Source organism: Pristis pectinata, chromosome 3 (assembly GCF_009764475.1).
Source record: "Pristis pectinata isolate sPriPec2 chromosome 3, sPriPec2.1.pri, whole genome shotgun sequence".
NCBI lineage: Eukaryota > Metazoa > Chordata > Chondrichthyes > Rhinopristiformes > Pristidae > Pristis > Pristis pectinata.
The window spans coordinates 138,530,692-138,555,640 of record NC_067407.1 but is presented as its reverse complement, the minus strand read 5'-3'; the positions used below and the strand labels follow the sequence as shown (position 1 = coordinate 138,555,640).

The window sequence follows — 24,949 nt, the reverse complement described above, 5'->3', positions numbered from 1 at the left end:
TGATAGGGAATATGGTCCAAACGCAGAGAAATGGGACGAGCTCAGGTAGGTCCCTTGGTTGGCATGGATGAGTGGGGCCGAAGGGCCTGTTCCCCTGCTGTGTCACCCTACGTGGCTGGGAGTCGTTATACAATACAAGGCAGGCAGACCCAAGCTGGAGTGAGTCAGTTCCCTGGCTGCTCTGGGGAGGGTGTGGGGAGCTCTGGGGTGGTGTGGGAGAGTGGGGGAGAGGGGGCGTGGGGCTCTGGGGGAGGCGTGGGGGAGCTCTGGGGGGAGGCGTGGGGAGTGTGTGGGGGAGCTCTGGGGGAAGGGTGTGTGGTGAAGGGTGGGGAGGGGAGGTGTTGTCCTACACACCCCTCCCTCCTCTCCCTCCCCTTCCCCTGACCATAGCAGGTGGTTGACAATGTGACGCTCTCGGTATTCGCTGTGGGTGGGTTTAAATAAAGTCATTTGCAGATAGGGTTACTGCTGAGGGAGGAGCTAGCAGTCTGCGAGAGAGGCAGGGAGAGGGGGAGAGAGGGAGAGGTTCCTGTTTCTGAGAAGTGTTTGCATTTTAAAAAATCACTAAAGTCTACCCTGGTTCATAATCTACAGATGTGTCGAGCGCAGGGAAGAGAGCTCCTGTAGAGAGATCTGTGCAGAGCAAGCCTCGTTATCCAAGCCTCAACTCGTTCTTCTGACAACTTTGTGTATGTGTGTGTGTTGAAATGAATCTCTTCATCTTCTACGCGCTGGCGGTCACTTGGCAATTAGCTCCGGGAGGTGAGTTACTCGGGGTGGGGGGCTCCTGCCATCGACGGTAACCGGTCAAGCACTCTCACCACGCCGGCTTGCCTGACAAACACAGCCTCAGCGACGAGGTTTCAACAAATGTGCGCAGTCTTGCGTTGCACGAGTCTGTTATCTAACGATTGCAACGAGTTAAGTAAATTGCAGCAAGTCCATTTTTGTTCAAAAGGATGACAAATGGTGTCCCTGATCACTTTCTGTCAGAACCTTGCAACTTAATTCTGCCTCTGCATGTAACTGGGTCCAGGTGTTAACATACTTGCGGCTTTAAGCAAACAGCACCTAGGTGTTTCAGGCTAATTCTACACCCCCCACCCCTTTCATCTGCACACCTTTTTGAAATGCCTGCAGTTGTGTAAGATTCGGTTCTGTTCAGCTTCCCCTTCCTTTTGAAGTCAGCAGAGGAAAAACTCCCTTTTTTTTCTCTCTCCCCTTCCTCATGGAAATGAAACGTCTCAGAAGCAGTAGGCAGCCCTTGCCTGATCTGCTGTGGGGAGGGGGAGGCTTTCGAAACCCGTCTCGACCAGGGTGAAAAACTGATCGTGTTTCTACGACAGGTGACAGCCCTTCGTTTCCATTCCTCGCGGCCCGAGGAATGTGCCTGCCAGAGTCTACTCATGTCCTGGGACGTTTGCCTGGGTCAATTCAAGCCTTCTCCTCCCCCCAACCCCAGCAAGGTCCCGTGATATCGTTCCCGAGGTCTGGCGCACCAAAATAGCGTGTGATAATGGATTGTGTTGGAGAAGGGCGTGTTACTCCAGCAGGTCCACAGTGCAATCTCTTGTATTTATGAATCCCCCTCTACCAGACTTCTGACACCTCGCCTCTCTGGGCAAGGTTTTGGGCATCTGGGCCGAAGGGCCTGTTCTATCTGAGACGTTGTACCGGTCGGTTGTTGTCTGTGGGAGCTGGTGAATTGTGATCCCTCACCATTATGTTATGTAAAATGCAATCCTTTTCATACCAAGTCACTGGTAGCTGTGGGCAGAAATTGTCTAAGTGTATAAGATGAGGAGAGGCATTGATCGTGTGGATAGTCAGAGGCTTTTTTCCCAGGGCTGAAATGGTGGCCACAAGAGGACACAGGTTTAAGGTGCTGGGGAGTAGGTACAGAGGAGATGTCAGGGGGTAAGTTTTTTACTCCGAGAGTGGTGAGTGCGGGGAACGGGCTGCCGGCAACGGTGGTGGAGGCGGATACGATAGGGTCTTTTAAGAGACTTTTGGCTAGGTACATGGAGCTGAGAAAAATAAGAGGCTTAGGGGTAAACCTAGTGATCCCGAAGGTAGGGACATGTTCGGCACAGCTTTGTGGGCTGAAGGGCCTGAATTGTGCTGTATTGTTTCCGTGTTCTAAATTATGCACGTTCATTTGCCCGGTGTGTGCGCGCGTGCGCGCGCTCCATCAGGTCCTGTTGCACATCTTGGGAATCAGTTGGAGCTGGGGGCTTGACACGTGAGTCATAGAACAGGACAGCACAGGAACAGGCCCTTCAGCCCACGATGTTATGCCAAACTAATTAAACTAATCAAATGCCAAACTAAACTAATAATGAAAGGCCTAATTAAACTAGTAATTAAATGCCTAATCCTGCCTACGCAACGTCCACACCTCTCCATTCTCCGTCCATCCATGTACCTATCTAAGAGCCTCGTGATTTTTATTAATGACTTGGATGAGGGGGTGGAAGGGTGGGTTGGCAAGTTTGCAGATGACACAAAGGTTGGTGGTGTTGCGGACAGTGTAGGGGATTGTCGAAGATCGCAGAGGGACATTGATAGGATGCAGAGCTGGGCTGAGAAGTGGCAGATGGGAGTTCAATCCAGAAAAGTTTGAGGTGGTACACTTTGGAAGGACAAACTCCAAGGCAGAGTACAAAGTTAATGGCAGGATTCTGGGCAGTGTGGTCCATATCCACAGATCCCTGAAAGTTGCCTCACAGGTGGATAGGGTAGTTACGAAAGCTTGGGATGTTAGCTTTCATAAGTCGAGGGATCGAGTTTAAGAGCCGCGAGGTAATGATGCAGCTCTATAAAACTCTGGTTAGACCACACTTGGAGTACTGTGTCCAGTTCTGGTCGCCTCATTATGGGAAGGATGTGGAAACATTGGAAAGGGTGCAGAGGAGCTGCCTGGTTTAGAGAGTATGCATTATGAGGAGAGACTAAGGGAGCTAGGGCTTTACTCTTTGGAGAGAAGGAGGATGAGAGGAGACATGATAGAGGTGTACAAAATATTAAGAGGAATAGATAGAGTACACAGCCAGCGCCTCTTTCCCAGGGCACCAACGCTCAATACAAGAGGGCATGGCTTTAAAGTAGTGGGTGGGAAGTTCAAGGGAGATATCAGAGGAAGGTTTTTTTCCCAGAGAGTGGTTGGGGCATGGAATGCACTGCCTGGGGTAGTGGTGGAGGCAGGTACATTTGTCAAATTCAAGAGATTACTAGATAAGCATATGGAGGAATTTAAAATAGGGGGATATGTGGGAGGAAGGGGTTAGTCTTCGGTGAGGTTTAAAGGTCGACATAACATTGTGGGCCGAAGGGCCTGTATTGTACTGTACTCCTATATGTTCTAAACACCTCTATCGGATCTGCCTCCACCACCACCCCTGGCAGCACATTCCAGGCACGCGCCATTCTCTGTGTAAAAAGAAACTTGCCTCGCACATCTCCTTTGAATTTACCCGCGCTCAATTTAAATGCACGCCCTCTAGTATTTGACGTCTCTATCCTGGGAAAAAGACTCTGATTCTCTATCTCTGCCTCTCATAATTTTAAAAACCTCTATCAGGTCTCCCCTCAGCCTCTGATGCTCCAGAGAAAACAACCCAAGTGTGTCCAACCTCTCCTTATAGCACACGCCCTCTAATCCAGGTAGCATCTTTGGTAAATCTCTTCTGCACCCTCTCCAGAGCCTCCACATCCTTCCTGTAATGGGGCGACCAGAACTGAACGCAGTACTGTAGATGTGGCCTGACCAGAGTTCTATATAGCTGCAGCATAACCTCCTGACTCTTGAACTCAATGCCTTGACTAATGAAGGCAAGCATGCCATATGCCGCCTTTATCACCCTATTGACTTGTGTGGTCACTTTCAGGGAGGTATGGACTTGGACCCCAAGATCCTTCTGTATGTCAACGCTGTTAAGGGTCCTGCCATTAACAGTGTACTGTTCCTTTACATTTGATCTCCCAAGGTGCAACACCTCATATTTGGCCAGGTTAAACTCCATCAGCCATTTCTCTGCCCATATCCTATAACTGATCTATATCGCACTGTATCCTTTGGCAATCTTCTGCACGATCCACAATGCCACCGATCTTTGTATCTTCTGTGAATAAAGTCACACAACAGGAAACAGGCTCTTCGGCCCAACCTGTCCATGTCGTCCAAGATTCCCATTTGCTGGCATTTGACCCATATCCCTCTGAACCTTTCTTATCCCTGTACCTGTCCAAATGTCTCTTAAATATTGCTGTTAGATCTACCTCAACCACTTCCTCTGGCAGTTTGTTCCTCTGTGTGGAAAATGTTGCCCCTCAGGTTCCTATGAAACCTCTCCCCTCTCACCTTAAACCTATGCCCTCTAGTTCTTGATACCCCAAACCTGGGGAAAAAAGAGAAGATAAGATTTCTTTATTAGTCACGTGTACGTCAAAACACGCAGTGAAATGCATCTTTTGTGTAGTGTTCTGGGGGCAGCCCGCAAGTGTCACCATGCTTCTGGTGCCAACATAGCGTGCCCACAACTTCCTAACCCGTACGTCTTTGGCATGTGGGAGGAAACCGGAGCACCCAGAGGAAACCCACGCAGACAAGGGGAGAACGTACAAACTCCTTACAGACAGTAGCCAGAATTGAACCCGTGTCACTGGCGCTGTAAAGTGTTACGCTAACCGCTACACTACCGAGACCGAGGGCATTCACCCTAACTATGCCCCTCATGATCTTACACACCTCCATGAGGTCACCCCTCGGCCTCCAGCACACCAAGGAATGGTTGTATCCACTGTACTCTGCTACTGTACCTTTGACAATGATACAGCTGTGGTAGGTCCTGAGGTTAATTGGCTCCAGGTATCTTTGGAATTGGCTCACAGCTTCACTCAGCAGCCCCTAAGGTTGCCACGTGGAGCACTGTTCAGAATAACTTTGCTCTTAGGATAAACTTGGAAGCTGAGATTCAAGTGTATCGGAGAGACTTCCAGTAACCTGACCACATTATGGGTGTGTGTCTGTGAACGCCAAAGCAGGGACTTGGTACATAATGCAACCATGGCAAATCCAATGGGGAAACAGGCCCTTTGGGCCATTGAGTCCATGCTGAGCATTTACATCAATCCCATTCTATTCTTCCCAGAATCACATCAACTCTCCCCAGGTCCTACCACTCACCCAGACACTAACCCACAGGCAATTTAACCCACCAACCCGCGGCTAATTTACCCACCAACCCGCATATCTTTGAGATGTGGGAGGAAACTGGAGCACCCGGGGGGGGAACCCACGCAGTCACAGGGAGAACATGCAAACTCCACACAGACAGCGCCGGAGGTTGGGGATCGAACTGGGGTCTCTGGAGCTGTGAGGCAGTGGCTGTACCAGCTGCGCCACTGTGTCACCCGTAATCCCTGGGTGATTCTTTAACATACATTCATAAAACAGTACACCACAGAACAGGCCCTTCGGTCCACAATGTTGTGCCGACACAGCTAATCCCTTCTACCTACAGAAGGCCCATATCCCTCCAGTTTCCTCCTCTTCATGTGCCCATCCAAGCCCCTCTTAAAAGCCCCCAATGAGTTTGCCTCCACCACCCTATCAGACAACACATTCCAGGCATCCACCACTCTCTCAGTAAAAACTTACCCCTCACGTCTGTTCTGAACCTACCACCCCCCTCGCCTTAAATACATGCCCTCTGGTATTGGATCACTCAATAATGGGGAAAAAGATATTGCTTGTCCACCCTATCTATGCCCCTCATAATTTTATACACTTCCAACAGATCACCTCTCAGCCTCCACTGCTCCAGAGAAAAGAGCCCAAGTTTGACTAGCCTTTCCTGAGAGCACATGCCCCTTAATCCAGGCAGTATCCTAGTAAACCTCCTCTACATCCTCTCTAAAGCCTCAACATCCTTCTTGTAGTGAGGTGACCAGAATTGCATGCAATACTCTAAATGCGGCCTAACCAGAGTCCTATAGAGATGCATCATAACTTCTTGACTCCTGTACTCAATACCTCAATTAATGAAAGCAAGCATTCCATAAGCCTTCTTAACCACCCTGTCTACCTGTGTAGCCACTCTTAATGAGTCATGGACTTGCACCCCAAGGTGTCTCTGCTTTTCAACACTGTTAAGGTTCTTGCCCTTAAGAGTGTACTGCCTCTTGACATTAGTCCTACCAAGGTGGAACATCTCACATTTATCCGGGTTAAACTCCATCTGCCATTTCTCTGCCCACATCTGCAGCTGATCTATATCACGCTGTATCCATCGCCAGTCTTCTACACTATTCACAACTCCACCAATCTTGGTATCATCTGCAAACTTACCAACCCATCCATTAACATACTCATCCGGGTCATTTATGTACATCACAAACAGCAGAGGTCCCAGCACAGATCCCTGTGGAACGTCACTACTCACAGGCCTCCAGCCCAGATAAGTCCCTTCAACCACCACCCTCTGTCTTCTATGGGCAAGCCAGTTCTGGATCCACACAGCCAATTCTCCACTGACCCCATGCATCCGAACTTTCCTGATTAACCGATGATGTGGGACCTTGTCAAATGCCTTACTGAAGTCCATATAGATGACATCCACAGCTCTACCTTCATCAACCTCTCTCATCACCCTGTCAAAAAACTCAACCAGGTTAGTAAGATTGGACTTGTCCCACACATCGCCATGCTGGCTTTCCCTAATCAAGCCATTAGATTCCAGATGCTCATATATCCTATCTTGCAGAATTTTCTTTAGCAATTTCCCTACAACTGACTGGTCTGTAGTTCCCCAGATTTTCCCTTGTTCCTTTCTTAAATAGAGGCACAACATTAGCCACTCGCCAGTCATCTGGGACCTCACCCGTGGTCAAAGAGGATACAAAGATACTGGTCGAGGCTCCAGCAATTTCCTCTCTCGCCTCCCTCAGCAACCTGGGGTATAGCCCATCAGGGCCCGGGGACATATCCACCTTAATACTGTTTAGGAGATCTAACACTACCTCCTCCTTGACCTCTAAATGCCCTAACATGTTTCCTCCCTCAGTTCCAATTTCTGCGACCTGCATGGCCCTTTCCTGGGTAAATACTGAAGAGAAATACTCATTCAGAACCTCCCCCACATCCTCTGCATCCAAACGTAGATTCCCTTCTTTATCCTTAAGTGGTCCTACCCTCTCCCTCGTTATCCTCTTACTCCTGACGTAGGTATAGAATGCCTTTGGATTCTCCTTAATCCTACTTGCTAAGGACTTTTCATGGCCCTTCCTGGCTTTCCTATTTCCTTTCTTGAGTTCATTTCTAGCTTCTGTATAGTCCTCATGTGCTCTATCTGATCCCAACTTCTGAAGCTCTAGCTACTTGTCCTTTTCCTTCTTGACCAAGTTCATCACTTCTCTGGACATCCAAGGTTCCCTTATTATTTTCCCATTCATGTCCTTCCTTCTAATCGGGACATACCTATCCTGTACTCTATGTATTTGATCCTTAAACACTTTCCACATGTTTGACGTGGACTTGTCAGCAAAAAGATGTTCCCAGTTTACTCTACCTAGTTCCTGCCGTATGCCTTCATAATTAGCCCTGCTGCAACTAGCCCTATAGCTATCCTTATCTACAGCTATCCTGAAAGTTAATGAGCTGTGGTCACTGATCCCCAATTGCTCACCCACTGGTAAGTGAGGTACATGGCCAGGCTCATTACCCAACACCACATCCAGAATAGCCTCTCCCCTTACTGGACTGTCAACATATTGATTTAAGAACCTGGATACAGCTAACAAATGGGTCGTCGAGGGGAGTTCTGAAACCTGTGTCCCGTGTTGCCAAACGCAAGTAAATGGGACTAGCTTAGATGGACGTGTTCGTTGGCATGGGCTGGTTGGGCTGAAGGGCCTGTTTCTGTGCTGAATAACTCCATGGATGTGTGAACTGTCATGTAAATGATTTCTTCACACTATTCAACGAAGAGCAGAATAATACACTGGGGACTGGCCAAGGTCAATCTCATTGTCAGCAATATTAAAGCAGATTATACCAGAGGGCATGCATTTAGGGTGAGGGGGCAGGTTCAGAACAGACGTGAGGGGAACGTTTTTTACTGGGAGAGTGGTGGATGCCTGGAATGTGTTGCCTGATAGGGTGGTGGAGGCAAATTCATTGGGGGCTTTCAAGAGGGGCTTGGATGGGCACATGAATGAGAGGAAAATGGAGGGATGTGGGCATTCTGTAGGCAGGAGGGAATAGCTATGTCGGCACAACATTGTGGGCCGAAGGGCCTGTTGGAGCTCCTCTTGTGGAGGCTTTGGAGAGGGTGCAGAAGAGTTTTACCAGGATGTTGCCTGGATTGGAGGGCACGTGCTCTAAGCAGAAGTTGGACAAACTTGAGTTCTTTGAAGCGACGGAGGCTGAGGGGAGACCTGATTGTTTACGCCTCTTGATCTTATAAACCTCAGAGTGGACAGCCGGTATCTTTTTTCCCAGGGTTGAAATATCTAACACCAGAGGCCTTCATTTAAGGTGAGAGGGGGTAAATTCAAAGGAGATGAGCGGGGCAAGTTTTTTACACAGAGAGTGGTGGGTGCCTGGAATGTGCTGCCTGGGGTGGAGGTGAAGACAGATACGATAGAGGAGTTCAAGAGGCTCTTAGATAAGCACATGAATGTGTAGAGAATGGAGGGATAAAGATATTGTGTAGGCAGAAGGGATTAGTTTTGTTACACATTTAATTAGTTTGGCACATTGTGAGCAGATGAAGGGTCTCAACCCAAAAAATCACTGTCCATTTCTCTCTAATGGAGAGGTAACTGGAAACGCCTTTCACCTGGTTCCTCAGGAGATGCTTTCCTCACCTTTGTAATCTTGGTAGTGTAGCGGTTAGTGTAATGCTATTACAGCACCAGTGACCCGGGTTCAATTCCCGCCGCTGTCTGCAAGGAGTTTGTGCATTCTCCCTGTGTCTGCGTGGGTTTCCTCCAGGTGCTCCGGTTTCCTCCCACATTCCAAAGACGTACGGGTTAGGAAGTTGCGGACATGCTATGTTGGTGCCGGAAGCGTGGCGACACTCGTGGGCTGCCGCCAGAACACTCTATGCAAAAGATGCATTTCACTGTGTGGTTCGATGTACGTGTGACTAATAAAGAAATCTCATCTCATCTCTCATGTCCTGCCGCACTACCACCATCCAACATTTTGACATGCCTATAATTCTGGCCATAATGGTCATGCCTTGAGCCGCTGAGATCCTGAGCTCCGGCATTCCTTCCGCAAACCTCTCTGCTTGTCTTCCTCAAGGCTTTGAAGACCAAGCTTTTGAGTAGCAACCCCATTATCTCCTTCGAGGCAAACTTTGTCTGATTATTCGCAGTGAATGGCACAGTGGCACAGCTAGTAGAGCCCCTATCTGGGCTCCAGCGACCCCGGGTTCAATCCTGACCTCCGGTGCTGTCTGTGTGGAGTTTCCATGTTCTCCATGTGATCACAAGGTTTCCTCCGGATATTCTGTTTTTCTCCCACAGCCCTAAACCATGCAAATTGGTAGATTGACTGGCTCCTAGTCTGTTAATTGCAACAAGTGTGAGGGTGAGTGGTTGGATCTGGGAATTGGGGGTGTTAAGGGGAATTCATGTGCCTTTTAAATGCCTTTATCATATCTACAGTATCTCCACCACCACCTCTGGCAGCGCATTCCAGGCACCCACCACTCTCTGTGTAAAAAGAAAACTTGCCCCGCACATCTCCTTTGAACTTGCCTCTCTCACCTTAAATTAATGCCCTCTGGTATTAGACATTTCAATGAAATGGGGTTAGTGCAAATGATTGGCTGATGGTCAGTGCAGCCTTGGTGAACCAAAGGGCTCGTGTCCATGCCGACTACCTTTGTGATTCTAATGCACACGTAAAGAGCCTTGGGATATTCTTGCTGCTTTGGAGTTTTTCATTCTTTTATATATTTAGTATGCATACCTTTGCATCGCTGGTAAAGTCAGCATTTACTACTCAACTCAAATTTCCCCTTTGACAATGCGCGGAGAGGTTTGCTGGGTCTTCAAAGAGTCTTGAGAGATATTTACAAGGATGTTGCCAGGACTTGGTGAAAAAGTCCAAGGATCCCTGAAGGTGTTAGCACAGGTAGATAAGGTAGTGAAGAAGGCATGTATGATCCTTGCCTTTATTAGCTGGGGCATTGAACATAAGTGCTGGGAGCTCTTGGTTAGGCCATAGCTTGAATGTTATATGTAGCTCTGGTTACCACATTATTGGAAGGATGTGATTCCACCAGAGAGGGTGCAGAGGAGATTCACCAAGGTGTTGCCCAGGATGGAGTGTTTCAGTTATGAGGAGAATGAGGCTGAAATTGGAATTGGTTTATTATTATCACTTGTACCGAGGTACAGTGAAAAACTTGTCTTGCATACTGTTCATACAGATCAATTCATTACACAGTGCATTGAGGTAGTACAAGGGAAAACAATAACAGAATGCAGAATAAAGTATTACAGTTACAGAGAAAGTGCAGTGCAGGCAGACAATAAGGTGCAAGGTCATAACTAGGTAGATTGTGAGGTCAAGAGCCCATGTTATCGCATGAGAGAACAGTTTAATGGTGTTATAACAGCAGAATAGAAGCTGTCCTTGAGCCTGGTGGTACATGCTTTCAGGCTTTTGTAGCCTCTGCCTGATGGGAGGGGGGAGAAGAGAGAATGTCTGGGGTTGGTGGGGTCTTTCATTATGTTGGCTGCTTTACCGAGGTAATGAGAAGTGTAGACAGAGTTCATGGAGGGGATGCTGGTTTCCGTGACTTGCTGAGCTGTGTCCACAACTCTCTGCAGTTTCTTGCAGTCCCGGGCAGAGCAGTTGCTGTACCGTCCTGTGATGCATCTAGACAGGATGCTTTCTATGGTGCATTGATTAAAAATTGTTGAGGATCAAAGGGGACATGCCAAATTTCTTTAGCCTCCTGAGGAAGTAGATGTGATGGTGGGCTTTCTTGGCTGTGGAATTTGTTTTCCCTTAAGCAAAGGAGGCTGAAGGAGGGCCTGAGAGAGGCATATAAAATAAGATAAGATATCTTTATTAGTCACATGTACATCGAAACACACAGTGAAATGCATCTTTTGCGTAGAGTGTTCTGGGGGCAGCCCGCAAGTGTCGCGATGCTTCCGGTGCCAACGTAGCACGCCCCCAACTTCCTAACCTGTACATCTTTGGAATGTGAGAGGAAACTGGAGCACCCGGAGGAAACCCACGCAGACACGGGGAAAACGTACAAACTCCTTACACACAACGGCCGGAATTGAACCCGAGTCGCTGGCGCTGTAAGGCGTTACAGTAACCGCTACACTACCGTGCCTGCCCATTATGAGACGCATAAATAGGGTAGGTAGTAAGAAACCTTTCCCCATGGCAGAGGTGTCTAAGATGAGAGAGCATTGGTGTAAGATGAGGAATAAAGGAGGGATCTGAGGAAGAATTTTTCACCCAGAGGGTGGGTTAAATGTGGAACACACTGACTGCGAAGGCTGTGGAGGCAAGTACTCTCACAGTGTTTAAGCAGCATCTGAATGAGCACTTGGATGTCTAAGGCACAGTAGGCTACACACAAAGTACTGGTAAATGGTATTGGAATAGAAGGGTAATTGATGGCTGGCATAGACATGGTGGGTCAAAGGACCTAAATCTTTGCTGTTTGACTCTATGACTCTATTAATGACTTGAGGACCTGAGTTATAGGGAGAGGTTGGACAGGCTAAGACTTTTTTCTTTGGAGTGTCAGAGAATGAGGAGTGATCTTATTGAGGTAAATAAAATCATGAGGGGCAGAGATAGGGTGAATCTGTGCAGTCTTTTTCCCAGGGTTGGGGAATCAAGAACTAGAGGGCATAGGTTTAAGGTGAGAGGGGAGAAATTTAATTGGAATCGAGGGGCAACTTTTTCACCCAGAAGGTGGTGGGTATGTGGAACGAGCTGCCAGAGGAAGTGGTTGAGGCAGGTATATTAACAACATTTAAAAGGCAATTGGACAGGTACATAGATAGGAAAGGTTTAGAGGGATCTGGGCCAAACATGGACAAATGGGACTAACTTAGGTGGGCATGGATCAGTTGGGTCGGCATGGACCAGTTGGGCCGAAGGGCCTGTTTCTGTGCTGTATCACTCTATAACCCAACTGTATGTGGTAAATCTGGAGTCACAGGTAGACCAGACTGGGTAAGGAAGGTAGATACTGGGGGACATCATCGAACCAGATCGGTGTTGCAACAATTCAGGGGTTGTTGTGCTCTTCATTACTGAGACAATCAGTTTCAGATTATCAACTGAATTTAAATTCCACAACCATGCCGGTGTTTGAACTCTATATTGTTGGCCCAGGCCTTTGGGCTGTTAGTCCAGTCATTGGCACCACTGGGCAAACACGGTAGTGTAGTGGTTAACGTAACGCTATTACAGCGCCAGTGACCCGGGTTCAATTCCAGCCACTGTCTGTTTGTACGTTCTCCCCGTGTCTGCGTGGGTTTTCTCCGGGTGCTCTGGCTTCCTCCCACATTCCAAAGACGTACGGGTTAGGAAGTTGTGGGTGTGCTACGTTGGCGCCGGAAGCGTGGCGACACTTGCGGGCTGCCCCCAGAACACTCTATGCAAAAGATGTATTTCACTGTGTGTTTCGATGTACATGTGACTAATAACAAAATCTTATCGTACCCCTGGGCAGGCAGAAGTTGTTGTTGTTGTCGTTAGCCTGGGATGGTGAAGCTTCATGGGTAGCAGTGTGGGTCACATCCTCCATATTTCCTCCTGACATAGAGGAAGGCCATTCATCCCATTGGTCTGTGCTGGCTCACAGAGCAATCCCAATCCCGTTGCTAACTTTGTTCGTCACCGAATCTCCCCACATTCCTGTCAGCTGACCCCTTCCTTCCACCCAGATGTCGCTTGTACACTTGGAGCAACTTACAGTGGCCGATTAGCCGACCGACCCCTCACGTCTTTGAGATGTGGGAGGAAACCCATGCGGTCACAGGGACAACGCGCAAACTCCACGCAGACAGCACCGGTGGTCAGGATCGAACTGGGGTCACTGGAGTGTGAGGCATCGGCTCTACGAGCGGCACATTTGAAGCACTGGGCATGTGCATAGAACACAGAACAGTACAGCTCAGGAACAGGCCCTTCGGCCCAGCATGTCTGTGCCGAACACGATGCCAAATTAAACTAATCCCTTCTGCCTGCACACAATCCACATCCCTCCATTCCCAGCATCTTCATCTGTCTATCTATCAGCCCCTTGAATGTCCTTATCGTACCTGACCCCACCACCACCCCTGGCAGCCCGTTCCAGGCACCCACCACTCTCTGTGTATATTAAAAAAACTTGCCCCACACATCCCCTTTAAACTTCCGCCCCCCCCCCCCCCACCTTAAAGATATGCCGTCTAGTATACGACATTTCAAAGGTATTCAAAAAAGATTCTCTCATAATTTTATAAACTTCTATCAGGTTGCCACTCAGCCTCCACCGCTCCAGAGAAGGCAACCCAAGTTTGTCCAACCATTCCTTGTAGCTTATGCTCTCTGAACCAAGCAACATCCTGCTAAACCTGTTCTGCACCATCTCCAAAGCCTCCACATCCTCCCTGTAATGGCGCGACCTGAACTTTATTTAATGCTCCAAGTGCAGCCGAACCAGAGTTTTATACAGCTGCAACATAACTTTGTTTGTCTTGTACTCAATGCCCCGGGCAAAGTCGAGTTTATTGTCATATGTGCAAGTACATGTAAGTTTTTCATTGTACCTGTGCATCACAGGCACATAGCATCAGATGCATAACATTCACAAGAAAAACATAAATTAAATATAAATCGTACACAATTTTCACAAGAATGAACACAATTAGATTTTTAAAAAAGTCCGCTGTAGTACAAAGTGGTCACAGTGTTGCTACACTGAGGCGGTGATTAGGGTTGTGCTGGTTGGTTCAAGAACCGAATGGTTGAAGGGAGGTAGCTGTTCTTGAACCTCGTGGTGTGGGACTTCAGGCTTCTGTACCTCCTGCCCGGTGGGAGCTGTGAGAAGATGGCATGGCCCGGATGGTGGGGATCCTTGATGATGGATGTTGCCTTCTTGAGGCAGCGCCTCCTGTAGATACTCCCGATGGTGGGGAGGGATGTGCCCGTGATGTATTGGGCAGAGTCCACTACTCTCTGCAGCTTCTTGCGTTCCTGCACATTCGAATTGCTGTCCCAGACCGTGATGCAATCAGTCAGGACACTTTCAACAGTCCATCTGTAGAGGTTTGTTAGAGTGTTCGATGACAAGCCAGACCTCCTTCACCTTGTTAGAAAGTGTTTTGCTGCTATTAGGGTGTCTGATCCACAGCCAGCACCCAGCTCCATAACAACTTAACCCGTCCGTGACTTCCTTTCTCTGTCGCCGCAGGGAGTTCCAGGCCACTTGCTGGAGCGCTGGTGGAGTCTGTGAGAGGCGGCCATCGGCAGCTGGGACAGGCGCACCCACCCGCGCATCGAGAGAAGCGCTGCTCCTGCAGCAACATGCAAGACACAGAGTGCGTCTACTTCTGCCATGTTGGCATCGTCTGGGTCAATACTCCCGGGTAAGTGGTCACTGCAGCTGGCCAGAGAGCTGCACCCAGTGCCTTTGGATAGCTTCCTGTGCTCGGTGATGTCGTTGCTCCGGGGCTCCTGGGACAAGTCTCCTGTCTCCCAGGATAAGCCTCCTGTCTCCCAGGATAAGCCTCCTGTCTCCCGGGACAAGCCTCCCATCTCTCACCTTCCATAGCTGGATACCAGCTGTGTCTTGTCCTCTTGTGCACCTTTCACCTTCTGCTTCCTGATTAAAGAGTGCCTCCATTTCAAAATCTTTATCCTTACTAGATTTACGAGGATGCTGTCAGGACTCGAGGGACTGTGTTATAGGGAGAGGTTGGGCAGGCTAGGACTTTATTCCCTGGAGCGTAGGAGGCTCGAGGGGTGACCTTACACTGGTGTATAACACCATGAGGGGCAGAGACAGAGTGAACGTGCACAGTCTTTTTCCCAGGGAAAAGGAATCAAAAACTAGAGGGCATAGGTTTAGGGTGAGAGGGGAAAGATTTAAAAGGGACCTGAGGGGTAACTTCTTCACACAGGTGGTGGTGCGTCTATGGAACGAGCTGGTAGAGAAAGTGGTTGAGGCAGCTGTAATAACAACATTTAAAAGACTATTAGACAAGTACATCTACAGGAGGGGTTTGGAGGGACATGGGCCAAATAGGGGCAAATGGGACGATCATCGTCAGCATGGGCGAGTTATAGAGTCATACAGCATGGAAACAGGCCCTTTGGTCCAACTCGTCCACGCCAACTGTGTTGCCCAGGGAGTGAGTCCCATCTGCCCGCATTTGGCCAATAGCCCTCTAAACCTCTTCTATCCATGTACTTATCTAGATGGCTTTTAAATGTTGCTAATGTACGCACCTCCCTTTGCGTGAAGAAGCTGCCCCTGATGTCCCTTTTAAATCTCTCGCCTCTGATCTTAAATCTATATCTTTTTGTTTTTAGCACCCCCTCCCTGGGAAAAATACTACGTGCTTTCACCCTGTCCATGCCCCTCATGATCTTATATACCTCTATCAGGTCCACCCCTCAATATCCTACATTCCAGGGAATAAAATCCTAGTCTATGCAACCTCTCCTTGTAACTCAGGCCCCCAAGTCCAGGCAACATACTAGTAAATCATTTCTGCACTCTTTCTAGTTCAATAACATCTTTCCTATAATAGAGCGACCAGAAATGTACACAGTACTCCAAGTGCAGCCTCACCAATGTCTTACATAACTGCGACATAATGTCCCAGTTCCTATACTCAGTGCCCTGACCGATGAAGGCCAGCGTGCCAAGCGCCTTCTTAACCCCCTGTCTACCTGTGATGCCACTTTCAGCAGACGATGCACTTGCACTCTTTGGTCCCTCAGTTCCATAACACTCCCCAAGGCCCTACCATTCACTGCACAAGTCCTACCCTGGTTTGATCTCCCAACATGCAATACCTCACCTTTTATCTGGATTGAAAGCCACGTGCCAACCCTCAGCCCACATTCCCAGCTGATCAAGATCCCCCTGTAATTTTTCATAACCTTCTACACTATCTACAACACCACTTATTTTAGTATCATCTAGAGGCTTACCAACTACACCTTGTACATTCACATCCAAATCGTTTCTATAAATTATAAACAATAAAGGTCCCAGTACTGACCCCTGTGGCACACCACTAGACACAGGCCTCCAGTTTGAGAAACAACCCTCGACCATCACCCTCTGCTTCCTACCACTGAGCCAATTGTGAATCCAGTCCACCATCTACCCCCTCCCCCTGGATCCCATGCGATCTAAACTTCCAGGCTAGCCTGCCATGAGGGACCTTGTCAAAGGCCTTGCTAAATTCCATGTAGACAATATCCACTGCCCTACCCTCATCTACCCTCTTGGTTACCTCCTCGAAGAATTCCAAGAGATTTGTCAGACCCGATTTCCCACGCACAAAGCCATGCTGACTGTCCCGAATCACACCGTCTCTCCAAATGTTGGTACATCCTGTCCCTCAAAATCCCCTCCAGCAATTTACCTACCACGGATGTCAGATACACCGGCCTGTAGTTCACTGGCTTGTTTTTGCTACCCCTTTTAAACCACGATTCCACATTGGCCAGTCTCTAGTCCTCCAGAGCCTCACCTGTGGCCAGAGATGAAGCAAAAATCTCTGCAAGGGTGTCCCTAATGGACAAGTTAGGGTGAAGGGCCTGTTTCCATGCTGTATTACTCTGTGACTCTAATCTCTGGCTATGGTCTCACTCCTCTCCAACTCCTCCACCCTGGAACCCACAGGAATCTTGAATTCTGCCATTTGATCATTCCTGATTTCCATCGCTCCGCCTCTCCTGGGCTCTGAAATTCTCTTTGCATCCATCTCCTTCACTGTGCTTTTATCCTTTCAAATACTCCTTAATATTGACTTTCTTGTCCAAGCCATTGGTCACTGCTCCGATATCTGCGTGTGACTCAGTGTCAGATTGTTTGTGAAGCACCTTGAGTTGTTTGTTTCATTGTTAGGTATTGGTATTGGTTTGTTATTGTCACATGTACCGAGACACAGTGAAAAACTTTATATGTATGGATGGCATGCAAAACGATTTCATCACATCAGTGCATTGAGGTAGAACAAAGGAAACACAATAGCAGAATGCAGAATAAAGTGTTACCGTTACAGAGAAAGTGCAGTGCAGGCAGACAATAAGGTGCAAGACCATGTCGAGGTAGATTGTAAGGTCAGGAGTCCATCTTATCGTACAAGAGGTCCTGTTGTCATCTGAGATAACTTTTGTATAGAACCACAGAAACTTAAATTGGTTTATTATTGTCAAATGTACCGAGGTACAGTGAAAAACTTTGTTTTGCATGCCGTCCATACAGATCATTTCGTCACATCAGTGCATTGAGATAGTACAAGGGAAAACAATAACAGAATGCAGAATAAAGTGTCACAGTTACAGAGAAAGTGCAGTGCAGGCAGACAATAATGTGCAAGAATCAGAATCAGGTTTATTAACACTGACGTATGTCATGAAATTTGTTATTTTGTGGCAGCAGTACGGTGCAAGAGAGAAAGACATAAAAATTACTATAAAGTACAAAATAAATAGTGCAAAAGAGGAATAACGAGGTTCATGGACCATTCAGAAATCTGATGGCGGAGGGGAAGAAGCTGTTCCTGAATCATTGAGTGTGGGTTTTCAGGCTCCTGTACCTCCTCCCCGATGGTAGTAACGAGAAGAGGGCATGTCCCGGGTGCTGAGGGTCTTTAATGATGGATGTCGTCTTCTTGAGACACCGCCTCTTGAAGATGTCCTCGATAGCGGGGAGGGTTGTGCCTGTGATGGAGCTGGTTGAGTCTACAACCTTCTGCAGCTTCTTTCGATCCTGCGCATTGGAGCTTCCGTACCAGGTGGCGATGCAACCAGTCAGAATGCTCTCTGGTTATGATGAGGTAGATTAGGAGATCAAGAGTTCATCTTTTAGCGCATGAGAGGTCAGTTCAAGAGTCTGATAACGATGAGATAGAAGCTGTCCTGAAACTACAGGTGCTCCTCAGTTTACAGACGCCCAATTTGTGTACAACTCATACACACGAGCGAGCGTTTGGGAGACTAGCAGGATGGATTTCCCGGCTGCTACAGGGCTGCAGGCATCTTCCGGGTGAGAACAGTTCTTGGCCGCATTTCCAACTTCCAAACCGTTTGGGTTATGAACGGTTCACAGGAATGGAAGCCTGCCGTAACCTGGGGAGGACCTGTCTTATGAATCTGGTACTGCCTCAGTTCTCCTACGCTTCAGACTGGAATGGTGCGTTACTTTTATGCAAATTATCTGTACATCAAAGAAATTTGCCAGACCTTTATAACCTGCTGTTCATTCCTCTGCCAGACTACTGTCCTCGTTTCTGGCACCACTGTTTAGGATGACCATCGAGGTCTTATGTGAAACACAGATAAGGTGGATGGTCGCAGTCTTTTCCCCAGGGTAGGGGAGTCCAAAACTAAGAGACAGAGGCAACTTTTTCACACAGAGGGTGGTGAGTGTATGGAACGAGCTGCCAGAGGAAGTGGTTGAGGCAGGTACAACAGTATCATTTAAGAAGCACTCAGACAGGTACATGGAGGGGCGGGGCTTGGAGCGATATGGGCCGAACGCAGGAAATTGGGACTAGCTGGGTGGGCACCGTGGTAAGCATGGACTGGTTGGGCCGAAGGGCCTGCAGCCATGTGGTATTGCTCTATGACTCTGTAACTCTAATGAGTAGAGAAGATTTATTGGAATGGAAGCCAGGGTTAGTGTTAGAAGCAGAGAGATCCGAGATGCTCAGACGTTATGCAGCAGAAGAGGCTAGGACTGGTTTTACAGACTCATTTTACATTAGGGAAGGTTCTACTGGCAGATGGCCTGGTAACTAGGGCGCACTGGCTGTAGCTAAACATAGAACAATTACAGCACAATTCAGGCCCTTCGGCCCACAAAGCTGTGCCGAACATGTCCCTACCCTAGAAATTACTAGGCTTACCCATAGCCCTCTATTTAACTCAGCTCCATGTACCTATCTAACAGTCTCTTAAAAGACCCTATCGTATCCGCCTCGACCACTGTTGCCAGCAGCCCATTCCACGCACTCACCACTCCCTGAGTAAAAAACTTACCCCTGACATCTCCTCTGTATCTACTCCCCAGCACCTTAAAACCTATGTCCTCTTGTGGCCACCATTTCAGCCCTGGGGAAAAGCCTCTGACTATCTACTCTATCAATACCTCTCATCATCTTATACACCTCAATCAGGTCCCCCCTCATCCTCCGTCGCTCCAAGGAGAAAAGGCCGGGTTCCCTCAACCTGCTTTCATAAGGCATGCTCCGCATTCCAGGCAGCATCCTTGTAAATCTCCTCTGCACCCTCTCTATGGCTTCCACATCTTTCTTGTAGTGAGGTGACCAGAACTGAGCACAAAGTGGAAGTTTCTCCCTGAAGGTGGCTGCACAAGTTGATAGGGTGGGAAAGAAGACATTTGGCATTTATGCCTTCATTAGTTGAGGCACTGAGTTCAGAGTCAGGGAGTTATGTTGCAGCTTTATAAAACTCTGGTTAGGCCGCATCTGGATTATTGAACTCAATTCTGGTCGCCCCTTTATAGGAAGGATGTGGAGGCTTTGGAGAGGGTTGCAGAAGATGTTCACCAGGATGCTGCCTGAATTAGAGGGCATGTGCTATAAGTTGAGGCTGAACAAGCTAAGGTTGTTTTCTCCGAAGTGGCGGAGGCTAATAGGTGTTTAGAAAAGTTATAAACTGATAGAAATTTGTAAAGTTATGAGAGGCATTTTAAATTTAAATTTTAAATTTTTATTTACAGCGCGGTAACAGGCCCTTCTGTCCCAACAAGTCCGTGCCGCCCATTTTAAACCCAAATTAACCTACCCGTACGTCTTCGCAATGTGGGAGGAAACCGGAGCACCCGGAGGAAACCCATGCAGACACGGGAGAACGTACAAACTCCTTACAGACAGCGACGGGAATCGAACCCCGATCGCTGGCGCTGTAATAGCGTCGCGCTAACCGCTACGCTACCGTGCTAGCTGATATCTTTTTCCCAGGGTTGAAATGTCTAATACCAGGTCTGCATTTAAGGTGAGAGGGGGAAAGTTCAAAGGAGATGCGCGGGGCAAGTTTTTTTACACAGAGGGTGGTGGGTGCCTGGAATGCGCTGCCAGGGGTGGGGGTGGAGGCAGATACAACAGAGGTGTTTTAAGAGGTTCCTGGATATCCCTCTATTCTCTGTGTATTCATATGGCTAAGAACCATGTGCAGGCAGAAGGGATTAGTTGTCACTAGTTTAATTAGTTCAACACAACATTGTAGGCTGAAGGGGGCCTGTTCCTGTGCTGTTCCGTGTGAAGAGAGTGGAAATGAGGATGTCTTTATTACACGGTGAGCTTCAATGGTCTGGAGTGTCCTGTCCTGAAGCGTAGTGAAGGCAGATCCGACGGGAACTTTCTGTGGGAATTGGGATAAGTTCTCAATGGGAAAAATCACAGGGATGGAAAAGATGGTGGTGATTTAATTGGAGAGCACCTTGAAAGAGCTGAGAGAGGCATAGTGCACTGAATGTGTGTGGGTGAGTGGTGGGATCTGGGGATAGTTGATGGGAAAGCAGAAAATAAGGTTAGTGTAATAATGTCACAGGTACAGCACAGGAACAGGCCCTTCAGCCCATTGGGTCTGTGCTGACACTTATACTAATCCAACATAAATCCCATATCTTATTCTCCCCACAGTTTCATCAACTCTCCCCAGATTCTACGACTCGTTTCCATGCTAGGGGCAATTTACAGTGGTCAATTAACCTACCAACCTGCATGTACTTGGGGTGTGGCAGGAAACCCATGTGGTCACAGAGAGAACTTGCAGACTCCACATGGGGGGGGCTTGATAGTCAGCATGGGTCTCAATGGGCTGAAGGGCCTGCTTCCAGGCTGTATCTCTCGTCGGGCCTGAGTTGTTCAGTATGAATATTTATTTATGTGAACCCCTTCGGACCTACTAGTTACAAATACCCGTGACTGTCAATGTCCTACTTGTGAGTCAGGGAGTTACGTTAGATCACTTGAAGGATTGTGTTAAGTTCCGGTCACCTCATTATAGGAAGGATGTGGAAGCTTTAGAGAGGGTGACATTGATTATAAAGTATTTTACAATATTTTTTAGATGTCATATACTAGATAAAGGCAAGCTAACTTGGTTTGATAATCATTAGGTGATTAGGTGTTTGTTCATCATTATGATCTGCAGAACTGGTTGAGTTGAGCATAGAATTAGACCCATCAAATCGTCAGCATTGTGTATATTCTCACCAGAAAATGAACTTCAGCCTATCCTTTTAAGGAAATCAACAGTGAAACACAGAACCTCAGAGGTTCTGAAACATCAGGTGAAGTGAGATTTACCAGGATGCTGTCTGGATTGGAGAGCATGTCTTATGAGGAGAGGTTGAGTGAGCTAGAGCTTTTCTCTTTGGAGAGAAGAAGGATGAGAGGTGACTTGATAGAGGTGTCTAAGATTATGAGGGGCATAGATAGAGTGGACAGTCAGCACCTTTTCCCCAGGGTGGCAAAGGCCAATACTAGAGGACATCAGCTTAAGGTGAGTGGAGGAAAGTTTAGGGGAGATGTCAGAGGTAGGTTCTTTACACAGAGAGTGGTGGGTGCCTGGAACGCACTGCCGGGGGTGGTGGTAGAGGCAGATACAATAGGGACATTTAGACTCTTAGAGCAGATAGGTGTAAGAAAATGGAGGGTTATGGGCTGTGTAGGAGGGAAGGGTTAGGTTGATAGTGGAGTAGGTTTATATGGGTTGGCACAACATTGTGGACCGAAGGGCCTGTTCTGTGCTGTTCTATGTTAACACATGGGGAGGGAAGGAAGTGGAGGCTGTGTTACTAGGAAGAGATGCAGAGGGCTGGGATAAGCATGGACATCAAGGTTGAGGTGTTGGTGGTGCTGCTGCGATACCAAACTGAGGAATTAAACTCGTCTTTCTTGGGAGAGCTGTAAAATTAACGGCCGTGAAAGGGTCCATTTGAAGGAAGCCAAGTACCTGACTTCCTCTTTCTCTGTTCTACAGGCTTGGTCAATGGTGGCTGTTTATCTGCAAGCAGTGTGATTGTGTGTTTGTGTGTGCACGCATACGTGTGTGTGTGTGTGTGTGTGTGTGTGTGTGTGTACATGTGCACGTGCTTGTGAGCAAGTATAAGTGTGCGTCTGTGTACATGTGTATGTGCAATTGAGGGTGTGTACGTGCATGCACGCGTGTGTGTGCTTGTGTGCAGGAGTAGATATAAGATAAGCTATCTTTATTAATCACATGTACATCGAAACGCACAGTGAAATGCATCCTTTGCGTAGAGTGTTCTGGGGGCAGCCCGCAAGTGTCGCCACGCTTCCAGCGCCAATGTAACATGCCCACAACTTCCTAACCCGTACGTCTTTGGAACGTGGGAGGAAACCGGAGCACCCGGAGGAAACCCATGCAGACACAGGGAGAACGTACAAACTCCTTACAGAGAGTGGCGGGAACTGAACCCGGGTCACTGGCGCTGTAATAGCGTTACGCTAACCGCTGCACTACCGTGCCCGCACGCTGTGTGTGTTTACACTGGGATAAGGAAGCTGCCAATGACTCCAACGATGTGACAATCACTCTCTCAGTGGTGTCCTGATGAGCTTAATGAGTGAGAGCATGCAGCCATGTGACAGATAAAGATATCTTATCTACTTTGGTAGGAAGAACAGAAAAGTAAAACTTTATTTAATTTGAGAGAGACTGCAAGATGCAGAGGGATCTTAGTGTCTTTGCACATGAAACACTTGTGTGCAAGAGTGGGAAGTTCTTAGAAGGGCAAATGAAATGTTGGTCTGTTGTGAGTGAGAAAACCAATGGGTCTCAAATGCAAGGACTCTGATGCAGTCTGGCAGTAAATGATATTATTTACAAAAGATTAGTGTGGGAAAATAGTAACGGGAGTAACACACGCACGCACAGTTTATAGCGAGTGTGGGAAAATTGCACCAGGGATAAAACACACGCGCGCGCACATACACACACACACACACACAAAACAAACTAGGCACACACAATCAAGGGAAAACAATATGATACCCGCCACCCCTTGACTCAGTGCATAGGAAGGATGTGGAAGCATTGGAAAGGGTGCAGAGGAGGTTTACCAGGATGCTGCCTGGTTTAGAGAATATGCATTATGAGGAGAGACTAAGGGAGCGAGGGCTTTACTCTTTGGAGAGAAGGAGGATGAGAGGAGACATGATAGAGGTGTACAAAATATTGAGAGGAATAGATAGAGTAGACAGCCAGCGCCTCTTTCCCAGGGCACCAATGCTCAATACAAGAGGGCATGGCTTTAAAGTAATGGGTGGGAAGTTCAAGGGAGATATCAGAGGGAGGTTTTTTACCCAGATAGTGGTTGGGGCATGGAATGTGCTGCTTGGGGTGGTGGTGGAGGCAAGTACATTGGTCAAATTCAAGAGATTGTTGGCTAAGCATATGGAGGAATTTAAAATAGAGGGATATGTGGGAGGAAGGGGTTAGATAGTCTTAGGCGAGGTTTAAAGGTCGGTACAACATTGTGGGCCGAAGGGCCTGTATTGTGCTGTACTGTTCTATGGTTCAGTGCAGGCATGGCTCTCTACTACTAGTGACACTAACTAAAACGCTCTCAACCCTTTAACAGTGCACACCTCACCAACGATTTCTCCAGCTCCGTTCCACAGTACTCTGCCTGGAGTGAAGCAGGGTGGTCCCTCAAAGATGGCAAAGAGAGAGAGCCGAGCACACGTGGCCCTCTTTATAGTGCTGGAGGGCTGGGGGGTCCACCCCATGTAATTTACAGGGGACCAATGGCTTGGTGCCAGCAAGGACTAATCGATTACAAAGGCCAATGGCCCAAGGCCAAGTACAAAAATACTTAAAGGGGCCAATGATCAGGTGTGCGCTGATGGGAGGGGCTGGGCCAAACCTTGACTGGCAGTGGTGTGTCTTCCGACCAGATAGTGGGCAGTGCTGTCATATGACAGCCATGACCCTCCACAATATACGGTCTTAATGCAAAGAGGGTAGAGTTTAAAAAGTAGGAAAGTTGTGTCACAGTTGTACAAGACATTGGTGAGAATACACCAGAAATACTCCCTGTGTGTAACTTGTATTGGAGATCATTCAGAGATCGATTCTTGACAAGAAGAGCTGTCTTACCAGGAATGGTTTAACACATTGGGTCAATGTGCACTTCCGTTCAGGAGAATGAGCTGCGTTTTTATTGAACTATACAAGGCTCTGAGGGACTTGACAGGGTAAATCCTGAGAGGATATCTCTCCTTGTGGGCAGGCTAGAACTAGGAGGGGATAGGTTCAGGATATGAGTTTGCCCATTTAAAACTGCGACAAGGAGTAATTTCTCCTCTCAAAATCCTTACGATACTTCATCCCAGAGAGACTTGGATGCTGAATCATTGGATATATTCAAAGCTGAGGTAAATAGATTTCTGGTCTTCCAGGAAGTCGAGGGTAACTGAGAACAGTCAGGAAATTGGAGCTGAGATGAAAAAAAAGATTGGCCAGGAGCTTATTCAGAAGATGTACCTAATCATGCTCCTATTGCTTGTGCTGTTGGAACCTAAGCCATTCTAATATGCCAATGTAAAACTCCCAAGATACTTTAACTCAATGATTCAGAAACAGCTTCTTCCCCCCCCCCACCAGATTTCTGAATGGTCCATGAGCAATACCTCGTTATTCTTTTTGCACTATCCATTTATTCTTGTAATT

At 47.8% G+C, this 24,949-nt stretch overlaps 1 protein-coding gene across 1 annotated transcript in view; it reads left to right on the top strand.

Annotated features, from left to right (window-relative positions):
• The first annotated feature begins 537 nt into the window (after window positions 1-537).
• Window positions 538-24,949, top strand: part of si:ch211-202p1.5 (uncharacterized protein LOC103909337 homolog) — a 133,948-nt gene continuing 109,536 nt past the window's right edge. The window contains exons 1-2 of the mRNA XM_052012452.1: window positions 538-762; window positions 14,454-14,628. Of these exons, the coding sequence (XP_051868412.1) occupies window positions 708-762; window positions 14,454-14,628 (230 nt within the window). The 5' untranslated portion in view covers window positions 538-707. The remainder of the gene's footprint in view (window positions 763-14,453; window positions 14,629-24,949) is intronic.